This window comes from Equus asinus, chromosome 23 (genome assembly GCF_041296235.1).
Source record: "Equus asinus isolate D_3611 breed Donkey chromosome 23, EquAss-T2T_v2, whole genome shotgun sequence".
Taxonomy (NCBI): Eukaryota; Metazoa; Chordata; class Mammalia; order Perissodactyla; family Equidae; genus Equus; species Equus asinus.
In genome coordinates, this window is record NC_091812.1 from 39,845,776 (window position 1) to 39,865,471 (window position 19,696).

The 19,696-nt window shown below is 32.3% G+C and overlaps 1 protein-coding gene across 9 annotated transcripts in view; it reads right to left on the reverse strand.

The window, feature by feature from the left end:
• BRD10 (bromodomain containing 10) overlaps positions 1–19,696 on the reverse strand; it is a 114,006-nt gene that overhangs the window by 36,940 nt on the left and 57,370 nt on the right. For 8 of the 9 annotated variants that reach the window (XR_006518575.2, XR_011497587.1, XR_011497589.1 and 5 more), the window contains 2 exons: positions 15,796–15,885; positions 1,998–2,113 (listed from right to left, as the gene is read on the reverse strand). Coding sequence is in view for 5 of the 9 variants with exons in the window: in XM_044756490.2 (XP_044612425.1) it covers positions 1,998–2,113; positions 15,796–15,885 (206 nt within the window). In the remaining 4 variants the exon portion in view is untranslated. The remainder of the gene's footprint in view (positions 1–1,997; positions 2,114–15,795; positions 15,886–19,696) is intronic. The other variant, XM_014860742.3, reaches the window with a different exon arrangement.

The following is a 19,696-nucleotide window of genomic DNA, read 5'->3' on the forward strand; positions in this document are numbered from 1 at the left end:
ATGCCAATCTTCCTCTATTTTGTATGTGGGATGCCACCACAGCATGGCTTAATGAGCAGCGTGTAGGTCTGCACCCAGGATCAGAACCCACAAACCCCAGGCTGCCAGACCACAGCGCACAAACTTAACCACTATGCTACCAGGTCAGCCCCCAAGACTTAATCTTTTTAAGACCAACTGATACTAATCAAAGCAGATTTACAGATTCAATGGAATCCCTACTAAAATTGCAATGATGTTTGTTCCAGAAATTGAAAAAAACTCATCCTAAAATTCATATGGAATCTCAAGGGACCCCAAATAGCCAAAGCAATCCTGAAAAAGAAAAACAAAGCTGGGGTACTCACACTTCCTGATTTAAAAACTTACTGCAAAGTTACGGTAATCAAAACAGTGTGGTATTGGCAGCAAAACAGACATACAGACCAATGGAACTGAACAGAGAGTCCAGAAATAAACCCTCTTGGATATGGTCAAATGATTTTGTTATAAGGATGCCAAGACCATTCAATGAGGAGAAGACAGTCTTTTCAACAACTGGTGCTGGGAAAACTGGATATCCACGTGCAAAAGAATGATGTTAGATCTTTACCTAACACACTATATAAAAGTTAACTCAAAATGGATCAAAGACCTAAAGGTAAGAGCTAAAACTCTTCTCAGAAGGAAACATAGGGCAAAAGCTTCAAGACACTGAATTTGGCAGTGATTTCTTGGATATGACCCTAAAGGCATAGGCAACAAAAGAAAAAAATAGACAAGTTGGACTTGATGAAAATTTAAAAATTTTGTGCATTAAAGGTACTATCAACAAAGTAAAAAGGTAACTTACAGAATGGGAGGAAATATTTGCAAATCATATATCTGATAAGCGATTAACAGCCAGAATATATAGAGAACTCCTAAAACTCAACAACAAAAAACCAAACAAGCTGATTCAAAAATGGGCAAAGGACTTGAACAGACATTTCTCCAAAGATATACAAATGACCAATAAGCACATGAAAAGATACTCAATGTCACTAACCATTAGGGAAATACAAATCAAAAGTAAAATGATATACCACCTCAAATTCATTAGGATGGCTACTATCAAAAAACCAGAAAATAACAAATGTTGGTGAGGATGAGGAGAAACGGAAACCTTGTGCACTGCTGGTGGGAATGCAAAATTGTACAGTCACTGTGGAAAACAGTGTGGTGGTTTCTCAAAAAATTAAAAATAGAATTACCATATGATCCAGCAATTCCATTTCTGGGTATAAACCCCAAAGAAGTGAAAGCAGAGTCTTGAAGAGATATCTGTACTAGGTTTATAGCAGCATTATTCATAATAGCTAAAATTTAGAAACAACATAAGGGTCAATCTACAGATGAATGGATAAGCAAAATGTGGTATGTGTATACAATGGAATATTATTCAGCCTTAAAAAGGAAGGAAATTCTGACATATGCTGCAACATAGATGAACTTTGAGAACATTATGCTAAGTGAAATAAGCCACAAAAAGACAAATATTGTATATTACATGAGGTACTTAGGGTAGTCAAAATCATAGAGACAGAAAGTAGAACGGTGGTTGCCAGGGGCTAAGGGGAGGGGGGAATGCGGAGTTATCATTTAATAGGTATAGAGTTTCAGTTTTACACGATGAAAAGGGTTCTGAAGATGGATGGGGTAATAACACAACATTATAAATGTATTTAATACCACTGAACCGTACACTTAAAACTGGTGAAGATGATAAATTTTATTTGTGCATTTTACAAGGGAAAAAAATCAGGAGAAAAAAAGAATGTAAGCCACAGAGTAGGGGTTTTATTTAATCAATACTACTTTTTAAGGGCTTAGGAAGCAACTTGCACACAGTGGGCACTCAAAAATATCTGTTGATTTACAAATCAATGGAAAACTACTAAATGATTCCAGGACATCATCCCATAATCATAAATTAAGAGCACTAAAATAAGTAAAATAGATTATAAAGCTGGAATTACCTGTTTCTTTGAAAAGCTTTCATTAATTTTGGTTCCCATGGCAGTAATTCATTTAAAAGACGTATCAATGTACTATGCAATTCTTTTACAGCTTGCCTCCGATGATACCATTTGCCCTAAAAACACAATTTTAAAAGTAAATTCCTTAGAGTTCATCTAAAAGTGAATTTTATTTACTCAGAAACTTATTTTCTGAGTTAAAAAACAAAACACCAATACCAGTCAAATAAGCATCTCTTCTTCAGAAGGCTGCAGAACGGGGGGAAATATCCTGTAGTAAGTCTTATTTGATATATTTTAAAGATTCTCAATTCTATAGGAGAAATCTAAAACCCATTAATCAAACTAGGACAAGAAAGTTTTTAAAAGTTTTTAATTGAATTCATTGTAAATATTTTAATAAGTCATTTACTAAATAAACATAAAGATACATTTATATAAACTCATTAAATATGTAAATGATAAGGCTCACTTCTGTAAAGTTTCTGTAATTTTCACAAACAGTGGGGAAAAAAAGAGAGAATAGGCTTGTTACCATATCCAAAAGCAGTCTTCTTAACAAACTTCCTTGGGAAATTTTACAATTATTTTATTTAAAAGTGCTTCCAGCACAGAAAAGCAAACAAGCAGTCACTATTTTCAATACTATAATGCTACACTAAGAGTTAATAATTAGTGACACCCCCTCCATTTGCTAAGTATTATCCTAAGTATTTCATGTATACATACAAACGCACACACACACACACACACACAGAAAGGGAGAGAGAGAAAAAGGAAGGGAGAAGGAGGGGGAGGAAGGGAGGAGTCAAGTGAGAATGAGTACACAAGCACTCTAGCAGTAATGAAAACCCTTCTGAGTGTGTGCATTTTTAGTCTTTCTTAACAAATGATGAAACTAAGGCTCAGAGAGATTAAATAGCTGGTTTAAGGTCTCATGACTTGAACATAGATCTGCTTGATGCTGAAGTCCAACTTCTTAGAACTACATCAATACCTCTTAAAAACTGTATCACATAAATTCAATTTGACCCAGATCATAAAAACCTCTAGTAAACATACACTTCACCAGTACCCATAAAATTATTCGAATAACTTAAGAACAATAAGTTTACTAAAGTTATATCTCTAGGTAGTCAACTCTTTTTCTTCACAATGTTAGTGTACACCTATCACCAATACCATCATCATCATCATTTACTGTTATATAACCATGTTGTATTTCTTTCTTTTTTTTTTTGGGTAATAGCTTTGAGATAAAATTCATATACCATCCAGTCCACTCATTTTATTTCATTTATAACAAAAGACACATAACTATATATGTCATGGGTCACATTTAACATGCATAAAATTAGACTTCATCCCATAGCAACTGTTAAGTGAGTCAATCTGCCCATATGTAGAATATTAAAGCAGAAAAAGTACCACTCTTCAGAGTAAAACATATCCTAAATCTGTGCAAAAATTTCCCAATTTTATATCTATCTAAAACCTTCAACATTTCACTTACAGAAATGTTAGTTACATATAAACCTAACTGATTAATAATTAGCACTCCCCAAAAATTTTGTGCTTTAAACCAACAGAATGTTTATGAATGTAAAAATAAACACCTACGTTTCTACCTCTAAGGTTTTTATATCTTGGAAGGGGAACTGTTTACTAGAACAGTAGGAAGATGTGGGATTATACTTGCATGTGCACATAAATATGGAACCTAGGCTCACCGACTAATTCTTGTGTTTTCTTAGTGGCATGACAAATCATAGTTTTGTGGAAAAAATTTCAAGAAAAGTAATTTTCATTTTATATAATATACTAACCCAGATGGACCTTCCCTCTTTTCAAATGCTTTTTGAAAGGACCCAACTTACAATGAGTTATAATTTAAAAGTTTTTCTCAAAGAAATGTTAAGAGATAGTATAAACTGCTTATTTCAACCCACGAAAACAAAACTATTAAATGATAAACAATAAAGCTGAACAAGAAATAACTTTCTTCTCAGGAAAACTAACCAAAGATGAAGAAAAGGCAGATGATAGCCACCCTAAATCCTTTGGGGAGTGAAGTAGGATTTTGTTGTAATAAAAAATAGAAAATATGTATATGGAGATTTTTCCTGTTAAGGCATGTCAACTTTATTTTTCTACTTCTCAATTACTATTTGGCTCAAAAATTAAATAGTAAGAGTAGAAGTAAAGTTTTCCTAAGCTAAAGAGAGCATAACGGGGAAAGGTACGAGGAATGACGGTGGGGAGACTATCCTCTTTGTGGTATAATTAATTGGAAAAGTGTTAAAAGACTAGGGAGCTACACTGAATTTCTTATAACTGGGGATTATATAGGGAAGAATGGCAGATGCAGAGTTAACATGGGCAGTATGGTTGCTGTCTGGATTAGTGTGGTGGTGATGGGGTGGGGAATGCAGAGGACTAGTAGTATCATGGAGCCTTAGGACTAGGTAGATGAGGCACAGGAAGGAGAGACTGTGTAGTTGGATGTTGTTATTTCAAGACATTTTTCAGTTGTGTTTGTGTGTCTACTAAATTACAACATTAATTTTGACAGAAAAGAGTTTTAAAAAGATTTTACCTTTTGATTTTATTTTGGTTACTAAATTTTAATTAATCCAGTGCTCAGAAAACATACTACTGAACTAGCTAACTGTACACAGGGAAGAGGTCATAAATATTAATCAGAGAATAGATTTCTAACTTTCACACAATTCTGTCTTACCCACTAATCTGTGTGGAAATGTCTACGGCCTTCTAACTTTATGGTTTTGGCCTTCTTCCCTTTCTTTACATTGTGTATTCTCAACTTGGGGTGGTGATGGTATGGTACTTCACTTTTATTTGAAAATGCATATTTAATCATTCTGTATTTGGAAAACAAAAAGTCTATTATTTTCATAATACAAATTATGGAAAATAAAGACTGATAAAATGTTTTGACTAGAAGATACATATAAAGAATACAATGACCTTGACAAAGGGCATCCCTGTAACTCTGCCGTGGGCTATGTGTATCTAGTTATTCTGTTGATCAAAAGGGAGCATGGGTTTAAGAAAGTTCACAATCACTGCTCTGGGACTGGTATTTGAGGCAAGGTGCTTTAACCACTTGACAGTAAAAGAGAAACTCACACTGCTCGTTTCATTTATCATCTTCTCTGGTCAATATAGCAAATGGAATTAAAATGACACGTCTCTTCCTACTTAAGTGTTGGTCTCAGAGTGTCACAGTATACTATGGAACTAATGTAAATAGAAGAAAAGTTATAAACTTTTAAAAGAAGTTAGTCAGAGATGGTAACAATCTGCCTTAACTTGGGGCTAACATAAAAATCTATTTAAAATCAAACAAATATTTCCTGAACTTTAAATCAGGTCACTAACTGAAAGCTAGCAATAGCTTTTCTAACTGATTAGCTTTTACATATACAGATAAAGGAAAAACTAAGAACAAATATTATGTTTCTTCTAGGATGAAATTATGAAAGCTAAACATGAACTCAGAGGACATAATTTTATAGAGGGAAACTGGCTAAAGTAACACACGGAAGTACTTGCAGATAGAAGTAGACTTTAGTCTAAAATGCTAAAATCCACTGTCCTTACACTACACAATGCTCTTTCTCTTGGCCTACACACAGACAATTCCCAAAGAAGAAAGAGACTGTATTGCATAAGTACCCATATTTACATGCAGGTATCTGTGTAATGCAAAAATGAAAATTTCCAAAATGTATTTTGTTTAATTACAATAATTATAGTGATCTAAGGTTTAAAAGTGAATTAAAAAGCAAGAAACACAGCAAGTTCACCTATCTTCAAACACATAAGAGAGAACATGGATGTAGGAAGAATCAGAAAGGCTCTTACAAACTTTATCTGCACCGAACAATACAGAATCAAAGATAAAGATGGTAGGTAGAAGGATTAGTAAAAGGTCATCTATAATTGTTTCTCTAATAAGAAATATATTTAATAAGCTTTATATATATAAATTTAGTCCTGACTTTTCTTTATAAACAGGTATGTGAATATTGGCATAATGAACTGTTTTCAATATTAGAATTCTATTTTCAGGGGTAAAAAGTTATTTTCTAAAATAATCTCAATGTGTTATGCGAACTTAATAATTCAAACATTTACTGAAGGTCCCTTTAAAAAAGAAGAGCATAATATTTTTCTTCTATGAATTTACTATACAGTTTAACATAAAGTATGAATTTCAAGCATCTACCATGGAACCAAAAGCATACAGTATGGTTTAAATTTGAAGCTTACCTCAATACGTTCTCATCCAATGTCCACAGCAGCTGCAGATTGCCAGCTCCCTTTCCATGAGATGCCCCAACTGTCAAATAGTAGAGGTTTTTATAACCTCATAGGGATTACTACAAAAAGGAGCTGGTCTGTGGTCACAAGTCCTTTATTATATTATGCAGTTTTGTGAGTTTTTGAATGTGATATCCAAGGAACCATATGGGAAAAGAAACTTCAAAAAAACTTACAAAACTACACAATATTATAAAATGAAAAGCTGAATCTATGTTTGCGAAATGATTGGGGACAGAAACTTACCTTACAACTAAAGAACAACTCCATTCTGCTGTAATAATCTGGGATGGGTAGGACAGCACCAGCATAACACTGGTTGGGGTGGTGCAAAGAGAGGGAGTTGGCAATCTACTGATGCTGAGGACACTGGACACCTAAAAGGAAGAAAAAGTGGAAAATAAATAAATTCCAGATTTATTAAATGTCTCATCATCATGGACATATTTTGCACATTTTAATAAATTTAGGTATTTTTACCTAAGTTTAACATTTAAAGTGACTTGTGTACACACACCATACTGTTATTTATATAGATTTTCTTGTAACATTCTATCTAAACAGTTATATGATGAAAAAATTAAAATCATAAATATACAAAGAATGTTTTAAATTGAGAGGATATATTGTGGAGATAACATTTTTATTAAAAAGAACAATACAAAAATAGGATGCATATAATGCAAGTATCAATGCTATTTTTCTATATGCTTTTACTTATAAACATGTTTTGTTAAAGCACAGAAACATGAGTCATATGACAAAATATTTCTTGTTACAGGCTTGATTCTTGTCACAGACATAAATCCCATGGTAGAGAAGGGACTAAATAACAATATATCATGCTTTTCAAATAAAATACAAATAACTTTTAGGAAAGCCAAATGGATCCATACACAAAGATGTCTCATCTAAAATCACTAGCAATATCCAAAGGTAGGTGCAAATAATTTACTCATATATATAAACACACAGCACAAATAAAATTAACTGAAATTAAGTATTTTAATAAACTAATTATTTGACATTCTCCTGGGTCTAAGTAACATTAAATGAAGAGGTAATCAGTATTTACTTTTTCTTCCTTATTGCTTATCTAAAGAAACTACCACCATATTCATATATTCCTGCATATTCTCAGTTTTAGGGGTAAAAACATCGCATTCATCTTTTTGGTATACAGTCCTTTGAAAAAGTGCCAGTTTGAGAGTATAGTGAAATGTTTGCATATTGATATGGAAAATGTTAAAAAGTGTTTTAACACTGCTAGGGGTTCTAATACGAACTATCATATGTAGTATTTTCTCTTGAGGCACTCTCACCCATTTTCACTTAGGACTAATTTAAAAGAAAAGGAAAGTGTTTGCATTTTATTTTAAAGGCATCCCACATTGAACAGCATACACAACATGTGCATTATATTTCTAAATTAGCATTTAACTAGAAAGCATGAAGAAAAACAAATACATCAATGATAATATTCCAAGTTTCAGTGTCATCTGGCTTTGTAGAGAGGAAAAACTGGATGACAGACCACATTCCTAGAGAGGTAGTTACTATTACTGGGGAAGAAAATCTAACAATATATATGTAAGTGATGGTATAAAACCATTTTCATTTATAAAGAAGAAAGAATCCTGGACTGGAAATTAACAACTGGCTGAGTATCTGAATTTGATCCTTTTCAGTAAATTGATAGCAAAGAAGTTGATAAATTTTTATCAAATCTATACCTGATATCAGAAAGCTGGGTTCTCAAGCAATTCACTGCACAATTTGAATCACTAAGTAATGCTCCATTTGGTATCATCAGAGCATAAGAAGTTTCATTAAGTGAAATTAAAACTTGGAATATCTTAAAACCTACTTATTTTTACTTTCTCAGGCTCTATCACAACACCTACCACAGAGTGGACCCCCAATAAATACTCAAACTACATGAGAAAATTTCTTAGTTAACTGAGGTTTTTTCCTTACAAGCAAAAGACTTTAAAAAATTGATAGAAATGTTCCTAAGGTATATGTCTTTCAGATTTTCTGAACACACAATGAATATAATTTAACTCTTGATGATTGGGCAATCATTATGGGCAAGTTATTGTGCTGTATTTTAATACAGTGACTCTCAAGCACTGTTCAAGTTTCGAGGGCTACAACCTATATCCTATATTAAACGGTTATTGGCTATTAATACTCTTGGACTTCTAAGATCTGCTTTTGTAGGTTTTTTTTCAATTGTCTTATCAGTGTCTCATATTGTTAATAAACCTTCCTTTACTTGCTCTTGCCCTGTTTAAAAGCATCTGCTACTACTTGTTAGAATCACATCTTCATTAAAAGAAATTGTTTCCACATAAGGCCTTTTTCTATTTTAAAGTACTAGAGTATCCACATGTGGACTTTGTGCCCTCTACATAGGCTCCTTTTCACTCTCTGCCAGATTCTGGGTTACTTTTCTTTCAATATATAATGTATCATTTCTCTTCTTTTTCTAGAGTCTGATAAAATGGTAGGGAAGTTTTATTGGCACTCAATCCTCTCAGTTTTTTGATGATATTCTCCCTCAATTCACAAAAGGCATGAACTATTCTATCTTTAAATTTTAGGGTTTTTCCAAACATTTTTATATCTTCTGTGATATAAAAAACCAGAACGATGCAAAGCTCATTTTTTAGCCTTAAGCACTCCAAGAATTTAAATTCAATTTTCCAGAACTCTTGTCAGTGGAACGTAGTAAGTAACCATTAAATAGAAGATAACACAAACTGAATTGGAGCTTTGAAAAATATTTGACATTTAAAATGTTACCTATATTTGAATAAGTGCATGTGATATGTAATTCAAAAGGGTTTAAGGCAAATTATAAAAGCTACACTATGAAGCTCTATAGAAGGATCTGTCACTTAGTTCAACTCTTCCTTGAAGCTCACTCCACGCTAGGAATATACAGCATTACATAGTTATTAAATGTCAAAAAAACCCAAAAGCAAGACTTACCATAGATAAATGAGGATAATGCACTCTCAGATAATTCAGTGATTACAGTCAATTGAAGCTTTGTCTTACCACTTATATATTGTTCTGGTTCACATTTCCTGTCATCTAGCTTTCTTTTTTCACTATTATTTTGAACATGTCAGTTAACATTTGATTCTTCATAAAGTTCATATGTTATCTGCCCCTTTACCCTACTCCCAAACAACATAAACATGCAATTAAAGGAAGCGAGCAAATGTCTAGAGTGTTTGGTGACTTCTGCATGAACACAGCTTGAAAATTAGATTAAATCTTAGACAAAAGGACAGGAGTGAGCCCAAACAACCCTGATTAAAATTAAAAATTTATCCCCAGGATTGGGGATAAAATCTTAAGCTCTATAAGTGAATTCCTTGAGGATAAAGACTTTGTTTTAACTCTGGATCCCTACTGAGTTCCTGGTATTATGCACAGCACACAGAAGACATTAAGGAAATATTTGCCTCAGGAATAAGTTAGAATCTGTAACTAAGACAGGTAAAGAAACTTATTTTATCTGTTGTGCAGGGTTTCCAAAAGGTCATTTTAATTTTTTAAAAGCTTTAAATATGACTATTTAAAGACAAAGTGATTTTTCCCCCCACAACTGAGACAGTTTCCAGTTTTGTTAACCATTAAATAGTTTACCATACAAACTAGAATAAGAAAACAATATACATAATCATATAATTGTCAAGACCTTAAATAAAACTAATTTTAAGGACGATTTAGAGATTACTACAACCACATCTACAAGTAAAGTCATTAAATAAAGTTAATCAGGGCATATTCAGGACTCTGAATGTACCTAAAGTTCCTTACACTGTAGTAAAATAGAATTTGTACTCTAAACAGCTGGCTATAAAATAATTTTGATTTGATCCCTCACTGTGAGCAAATGAGATACGGAATGGAGAGAAGAAGGAAAAATCCCATAATTCTTCATTATAATAGAGTAAAATTTCTTTGTTACAGGTGTTAGAAAATAAGACTAACGTATAATTTTTTTGCCTTATATCAAGCTTTTATTATATGCAATTATGTTTTTGGGCCCATATAAATTCATATAATAAGTGAAGTTTTATACATAATTTGACTATATTTTTCCATTTACCTGTTTATCATTCCTTACATCCTCACTTTTTAAGACTATATCATCTTTCTAAAAATGAATGAAGAAAATACGTATACAACCATGTTATTTGTAACTTCTTCATTTCTTATACTAAGGAAGGCAAAAGGTAAATGGTGAACATTCTTAAGAGAGGCCATACATCATAATGGATTGAAGACAGCTAAGATGGATCTGAAGCTAAGATCAAGAATCTTTTTAAACTATCTGATATAATCATAAAGAGTAAAGTTAATACTGACATTCACAAGTTCCATCAACTATGAGTCTGAATTAGAAGTATATGATGTAATAAAATACTCTCAGTTATGGGATCTGGTATATGACTTCATTGATTTCTACCTAATTTTCAAAACAGCAACTTGTTTTCTCCCCATAAGTTGGCAACAGCAAACAAAATGAGAGAATAGGGCCTTTAGCAATTATGGGTTTATGCCTGGGTTTTGCAATCCCTGCACAACTGACATTTGAGGTCAGATAATTCTTTATTCTGAGGGCTGTCATGTGCATTGTAGGATTATTATAATGTAAGATGTTTTTAGCAGCATCATTGGCCTCTATCCATTAAGTGCCAGTACCACCTCTTCAACTATGACAACCAAAAATGTCTTCAGGCATTGCTAAAAGTCTCTGGGGTGTGGGGTAGTGGGGAGGAACCATCCCTGATAACCTCTGGCTTATACAGAACTCTGTGACCAAAAAATGGGGTGTCACCACCTCTGATCTAAGCCTCTGATTTCTCTAATGTTTCATCTAGCTAAAGTTCAGCTTTTGGTTAAGCAAGAGAAGTATTATTATTGCATTATGAATTTAAATTACTTTAAGAACATATTAAGATTAATTTTATTCATTACTTGAAATTCTTTTCCAATTCTTTTTAACATGGCTTTTTGCATATTGTAATCATTATGCACATATTATTTTGTATATTTTTAAAATTTAACATTTCACAAGCATTTCCATGTAGTAACAAAGACCTACAAATATTTTATTTTACTAGTTACATAATATACTGTTGTGTTAATATTACTGCTTGGTTAGTCACCTCCCTACTGTTAGACATATGGGCTTTTTCCAAATTTCCACTATTAGAGGTAGTCAGCTGAACACACCATTGTGTAAATTACTTTTTTAGGGGGTAAAAATGGGGAGAATAAAAGTTAAATCACAAATAGGATTATAGGATCAACGAGCACAGGCAGTTATAGCTTTTCTTACATGCTGATTATGAAGCCCATCTTAAATTCTGCTTAGTGTTGAGATCCTTAAACTGCTAAAAGATGTATTAGAAAAGATATGGTCTTATATTTTAAATTTTAGTTTATGTATGTTGATAAGACTATCATTTATCATTATATAATCTAGACAAGGTTTCTTTTCTTATAAATAACGTCTTATTTTTGTCAAATGTTCATTTCTTTCCCCTTCTTCTCCCCAAAGCCTCCCAGTACATAGCTGTATATTCCAGCTGCAGATCCTTCTGGTTGTGCAGATGTTCACTTTCTATTACATCCAATCTCTATGGAGATCTTTCCTTATTAAAGAAAAAAAGATTAACACCTCTTTGACGATCTAAATTATGATATAAAACACAAGAAAATTAAGCAGATTTGAGAAAAAAAGGAGTCACATAAAAACTCAGAAATATAACCACTTCTGGTTAAGCCTGACAAAATCTTCCATTTTGATTATTTAGAAGTCAATAACATCTAGTAAATTTCAAATATAATAGGACCAGGCAAATTTATCAATATCTTAGCTCTTTCTGGAAAACTCATAAATTTCCTAGGTTAAAAAGGATATTTTCCAAATAATGAAGCAAAATACAAATTTTATCTCTTAACTAAAACCTCAAAGATAAAAAAACAAGAAAATGTTATGATTTCTTCTTTAGCTCACTAAATAATCCTATAATCTAAATAATAATGAGAAAGACAAAATTAAAGGACTTTGTCAAACTATATTCTTCTATTTATCTCAACCAGATGCCTCACTTTAAACAAATGTCAGGTATACAATAAATAGGTCTAGGACTGCAGGAGCTAAGGGATGTCGATCTTTTATTAAATAAGCTTCTAAATAAACTAATGGGATCAAATGAACTAGAGCAAACAAGAAAATTAAAGCATTTTTCTCTCCTCAGATTACTAACCATAAATGGAATTAGCTGTCTTGCAAGAATGAGTAAACAATCTAGATTTTAAAAGACTGTAAAATTTCCAAAACAATGAGTAGCTCATTGGCAAACATTTCTAAAGGTTAAGAAAGCTTTTTCAATGGAATATTGACCTAAGTGAGAAAATGGAATAATTCCTTGTTGCTTTGGTAGGAAAACTATCTGGAAAGGCCCTGCAGAGAAGAAGCCCCCTAAAGCAGCCAGGTGTTTATGTGAATCCATTTTAAATTTTCTATCAATATGTAATTTCCATCTTTAGCAATGGCATTTATGACAACCAAATGTTTATATGGAATATATCCTCTTTGTTATTGGAGCCATTATTGTAGATATGAAAACTGATGCTGAATAATAGAATGGTTTTGACTCTAAATGCTATTTTAGTTTTGACAGTGATATTCTCTTATGAAGATCAATATTAACACTTGATTTTCTGGCAACAGTAAAGGAAGCCCACAAAGCAAGAAATCAGTCAAAACAGCTGTCAATATCAGCAACTTCATGCGTTTCATTATTAAGAAAGTCCCTTAGGTCCTTACCATAAGCCCAATTCTAATAAATATGGTTACTTGGTTTGTAATCCACAGTATATCAGCTAGGGCTAGCACATGGATACACACAAGAAATGATAAGTTGACAATGAAGAGACAGAACAAAAGCAAAAATACAAACAAACAAAAACCTTCAAAATATATGCCATAAAGACCTTTTGGTGAATGTATAATTAAAGTTACTGATATCAATCGATTTTCAGGGTATCAGCACAATTATGGATATTCATAATGATCTTTGAGTCATCAAGAAACAGTTAAATTGTGTTCAATACAGTACAAGGAGGCAGGGAAGTTTTTCATTAACAATTAAAATAAGAGTTTTAGTATTGAAGGTTTAGGTTTCAGTTATAGAGAAAATTCAGTTAAATGGATCACCTTATTCCCAATTGATACCAGACAAACACACTGGTATTTAATATTAACATAAACATTCAATAAATTTAATTCCTACAATTAACATCTATCACACTCAGTACTAGCTTTTGTAAAATAAGGAATGATACTGAGATGCAAACTTTTATGTCTATTTCCTTTATGTTGTATGGCCATTTCATTGGCTGAGATAAGCTGTTCATGAAAACAATCTTTTAGGCAGTTTAAATTAAAGAGAAATAGCCTATATGCTGGTAATCCTAACAAAATTACTCCCACTAAGTACAGTTCCAAGAATTTCTATTTCTTGAAAAGCAGAAAACATATTTTAAAACTAATATGCAAATACCAGGAGTCAAATTTAGAGACACAAAATTTAATCAATTAAACTCTATATATAACCTCAAGTTTTCTGATAAACACGTCCCCAAAGACTACAGGTCAAGTATTTGTAATTTATGTTTTCGTTTATTCTTCTTCTACTGGTTCCTGTGAAGGAAGGCAATATGCTTATACCTCATATCACCAATGGAAGTGAAGTGAATAGCTTTACAGAAAGACTCTAGGATGCTTGCAGAAGTCTTTTTCTCTTACAACACACGCCATAAGTACATAAATCTATTCTGATTAAAACTATCCATTAAAAACAAATAAAACCCTAATTTATAATATGGGAACAAATTAAGATGCATCTATTATGTTTAACTGCAGCATGAAAAACAATTAGCAAATTCATTTAACAGAATCCTGTTTAGAGTCATGAAGTACGGACAAGCTACTAAAACAAACAGCTTCAGCAAAAAATTATAAATAACACCGATTAAAAGACTATTCTTGCCTATTAAGGCATAGAATCAGTCCTTTATAAGTATATAACATGAAATATATTAAAAAAAACTTTTGACTGAGGAAAAAATATTCTAACATAAATGTTGTTTGAGATACATATCACAGAGGTAAATTTTAAAACACTTGGTCTTTCATATCAAGAGATTGCCCACATACTAAAGTATACATATATGAAAAACATAAGTCTAATAAGGGTCTAAACCATTTTCAATGGAAATATTTCTAAAATATGCAGCTTTCTGCATTCTCAGATTGTATATTGAATATGTTTTCTTATTAAGTGATGGCTATCATTATGAACATTATTCTATCTCCTAGATTATAGTGATATTCTCAGGCATATCACATGAGAGACTCCTGAAATGTTTAAGGCTGATTTTCTCCTGTATTAAATAACCTCAGAACGTTTTACTTTTCAGTACTTCAGTTTCCTCCCTTCAGAATGCTATAAATATGTCTTTTCTAAACAGCATATAAAATGACTACTATAAATCTGCTGATATGAAGCTTGCTCTGTCACTAACCGTAATTTATATGTAATTCTAGATTAACAGGTTCTGAGCAAAGACCTAAAAGTGGCTTCATGACACTCCTAAGGCACAGAACAAAGGAAGTTTTAAATGATGGTTGATTTTCTTCAAAGCTTAAAGCCTTCCCCATTTATTGGTGTGTAATTGTGTTTCAAATCCGTGATATAACCGAACTACAAATGCCAGTTAAATGGTTATTACTCATTTAATAAATAACATAATTGAGTGCTTTACCAAGTGCTGAGTGAATAAATATAATGCCCTCACACACTATTCTCTCAAGAACAATGAAAAATGAAGGTAAAGATTAATTATGAATTTAGAATACATAGTGAAAGTTAAAAAAAGACCTTTAGCTGATAAAGGTTCTTAAAAAAGACATATTGTTAAGCATGTATCAAAAACATCTGGGGGCAGGATTAAACAATTTACATCTGTTATTTATATCACACCTAATTAAAATTTTATGTTACCAAGCAATAAACTTCCATTAAAAGTACATTACTAATTAAGAATATCTGCGAGGTAAGCATTACCAAAAAACTACCAGTCAGAAAACAACCAACCAGTATATTGGGAAATACCTAAAACTATACCTGATATAAACCAGGCAAACAAAATTAATTTACTTGCCCCGGCACCATTTTTGTCTATTAAAAATGAAAACTAGACCACATAGGAGAAATAAAAGAAACAATGTTTCTATTTGTCATTGCAAATTTTTATGTAATCCAGGAGAACAAGATAAAAAAGGCTTTAGAAAAAAGCAGGAATAAATTTTAATGCTGACAATAATAGATAGAACTTTTGGATCAACACCTACCGATTTTTTTCTACTGTTTTCCAGATCTTTGAGTTCATTCTCGATTTTTGTGATTAATTCCCTGAGTTCATCAAGATTAGTGCAAATAAGCTAAAATAAAACACAAAAACACAGCTTGATAACACATAATATAAAACACCCAAAATGTGGTAACAGAAGTTGTTTTAACATACACTGAATTTACAATTATTTGTCTTTGTAACAGCAAAAAGCAAAGAGCTCCGCAGTTTATATTTTAAAAGATATTTACTTGTTATGATGTATGAACTTCAGGCTTAGTATAAAAATAGCTGAAATTTCAACATTGGTGGTTTCATCCCACATCCTCACCTCTCAGTTTGTTTTATAATCCAGGTACTTTCTTAACCTTATCAACTTTCGGCCCAGAATGACAAAGATCTGGAAACTCACCCTAGATTTCACAGTTTACTGGATCACCTTTAAGAAATGCTTCAACAGGCATCTCCTAGTAGGTGAATAAATGCACCCTGGAGAACTGTCATTATACCTTTGCTTTGGTTGCTAAATATACAATTAAACAAACTGTATCATTGCTGTTGGGATTTCTAATAAAGAAGGACTTGAACTACATGTAATATAGTCAAAGAAGTAAACGAAAGTACGCTCTTAACATGATCTTAGTAGTCTTTAATAAAACCATCCCCACAGATAGCATCTATTTCCTTTCATAATTGTGTGGCTCATTTTATTTCACTTTGGTAATGTTAGCAAATGGCCAAAATAATTGGTTTTTAGCTATTAATAATCAAACTAATTGGCTTAATTACTAAAGTTTTAAATAGTGAAGTGTCAGCAACAAAAATATTAATAACTACATTTTAGTTCTTGTAAAATACTGAATTTTTCCAATTAATTCAACATATTTAACTTTTTTCCTAAAATAATTTAAGCTCATATTTTAAAAAATCTATTGTGAAAAAGAAAAGACTTATAAAACAAAACTGGAACCACATACAGTGGCAAAGTTTTAGATTAATGAAAGTCTTGTAATGTTTATACTGTATGATAATTAAAAAATATTATATTTATAAAAGCTATTAATTTAATTTTTATCAGCTCATGTTTGTTACATTCATCAATTTCTGTGTAAGGGTATTATTTTCCTAAAAGGCACACTTTCTTTTAAAAGAAAACAAACAAAAACAACAAAAGTAAAAGTGTGTTACAATAAGATCATTTCGAGTAACTGACAAAAATAGGAGGCTAGAAGCCCCTAAAACTTCCTTTATTATTAGGTTGAACCATATGAAATAGCTGAAACACCTTTGATCTACAAAAGTGGCAACATGTTTCAACCTAACAGACTAAGAAAAAATTATCACAGATATTATAAATTTCAATAAGTATTAATTATTAATAGAAATATCTACATAATTTCAAACTCACAGAACTGACAAAGCAGGAAAGATGTATTTAAGTAACCAGTATTAATTTCAGAGTAGAAAACAGTACACAGTGATGTAGCAGGACAGTGCAGCTGATATTTATTAAAAACTACACATTTCCATTTGCCAAATCTGTTATTTGGAAGTTATAGAAGAAATGCTGATGGTCAAGCAGTGGACTGGCCAACTATGTAAGTGCTTCTAGAACTGGACAATGTCTTTAACTTCTATTATATCTATAAAGCCTCAGAATAATGTTGGCCCAACACCAGGTTTTTAGTAAGTACTCAGTGGGAACTAAACTTTCTATTGCATAATCTGCTATCATGACTACCAAGTCAAATTTGCCCTCAGAGAATGCAGATGGTTATACCCTTTTCACTGAACTTGGTGTATCAGTTAATATCACAGCATAGATTTCTCATTTACACATATGGCAAAGCTCAGACGAATTTTCACTTTCACTTAGGCTGTCTCAATATACAAGAAATAAGAGTACATTCTGCATGTAGTTTATAAAAACTTACACTAACAATGAAAACATACACCCTTACAACAAAACCCATCCTAAAAAATTTAAGATCTTTTAATTAGCAGTTAGTCATGATATGAACAAATATTTATAATCCATTTAAAGGAGTAGATAACACAGTTCTGAAGTCAAACCATGAATGATTTCCATAGCTTACGAGCTATAAAATAACTTTCAAGTGGCTTAGGTATCTAGTTAGTAAGTTGTACTAAATCACTGCTTCTCAAATTTTAATTTCATGTGCTTAAGAATCACCTGGGAATCTTGTTAAAATGTAGTTTTTGATTTAGTAGGTCTGAGGTGGGACCTAGGATTCTGCATTTCTACCAAGTTCCCAGGTATAATCTGCAGATCACACTTTTGAGCAGTGAGGTACTAAATGATTATGAATTATAAATCTGCATGGCTACTAAAATATTCTGGTACTATGGAAGCTAATGAGTAAGAAAATTAAAAAAGATTAATTTCCAAATAGAATACCGAATTAAATGCACAATTATAAGACAAATGTTCCTTCAAATAAATAACATGACTCAAACACAAATTTCATTGAATTTGAGGGTTAAAATATTTTTAATAATATTTACTTTGAAGTTATCTTAAAATGACTTAATATCTACAAAACAACTGATACTCTCTTTATATGCTAATATATACCTCTCTCTACATATAGACGTAATATATACCTAATATAGATACCTAAAATATACAGTCAAGTTAAGCTATTAGAAAATTCTTGTATAGGAACATAATTCTAATTTTGTGACTAATATCAAAAGAAAAAAATAATTTGATTAATGACAACTCTGTCATATACACCCTGTATTTCTTCTGTTTTACAAAGTAAGGCATATATGTGGCTTTTAAACTCAACTCAACTTCAAATAGTGCTTTTAAAAATAGAATCAATCCAATATGGGGCTAGCTTGGTGGAGTAGTGGGTAAGTTCTCGCACTCCACTTCGGCAGCCCGAGGTTTGTGGGTTCAGATCCCAGGCACAGACCTACAGACTGCTCATCAAGCCATGCTGTGGCAGCATCCCACATACAAAATAGAGGAAGACTGGCATAGATGTTAGCTCAGGGCCAATCTTCCTCAAGCAAAAAGTGGAAGATTGGCAACAGATGTTAGCTCTGGGCCAATCGTCCTCACACACACACACACACACACACACACACACACACACACACACAAAATCAATCCAGTAAGTGAAGTTCACCTTAATAAGGAGAACAGATGCAACTTTTGAACAAAGCAAAACACCTTATTATTAAAACTTCCTTCTCATTACCTTGAATTTGAAAAACATATCTGAGGCTCAGGGCCTCCAGGGGTGAAAAGGGAAGCTCCACAGCAGCTCAGACTACAGTTAGGTCACACTGCCATCACACATGAGAGAAGGTTTTCTTTCAGTCATACTGCAGAAGTTATAAGAAGAGATTTATCCCCCAGGAAGAATCTCTTTAGGTTGTCATATCCTCCCTCAAGTTAACCTTTCACGTGATGCAACTCACGACACAGTCACAAAATCATAAATCTTAGAGCTGAAAGGGACCAAAAATATGTAATTTGGTCCAAACCTTGGCCTAGACTAAAAAGATGTGTCTCCAATTCATATATAAGCTAATTAAAACTAACAGAGGTAAAGTAATCTAAGACGACACACTGGTAGAGGAAACCATAGAACCTAGGACTCATCATCCTCCTACTGCATCATATTCTTTAACGGGTCTTTTGAAACAAAACAAAATAAAAAATCTAACAACAATTGAACATGTATTATAGTTTAGGATATCTAAGCTTCCATTTCTATTAAATGGTAAATATTCAAAGGACCTCTCTTCAACTTGAGAACCAGAAATGCGTGTATGTAGCGGGGGAGGGGAGGTCCTATACAGATCAAAAGAACTCCATGACCACATCTCAGAAAACTTAGAAAATAAATCATTCCTTAACTTTAACA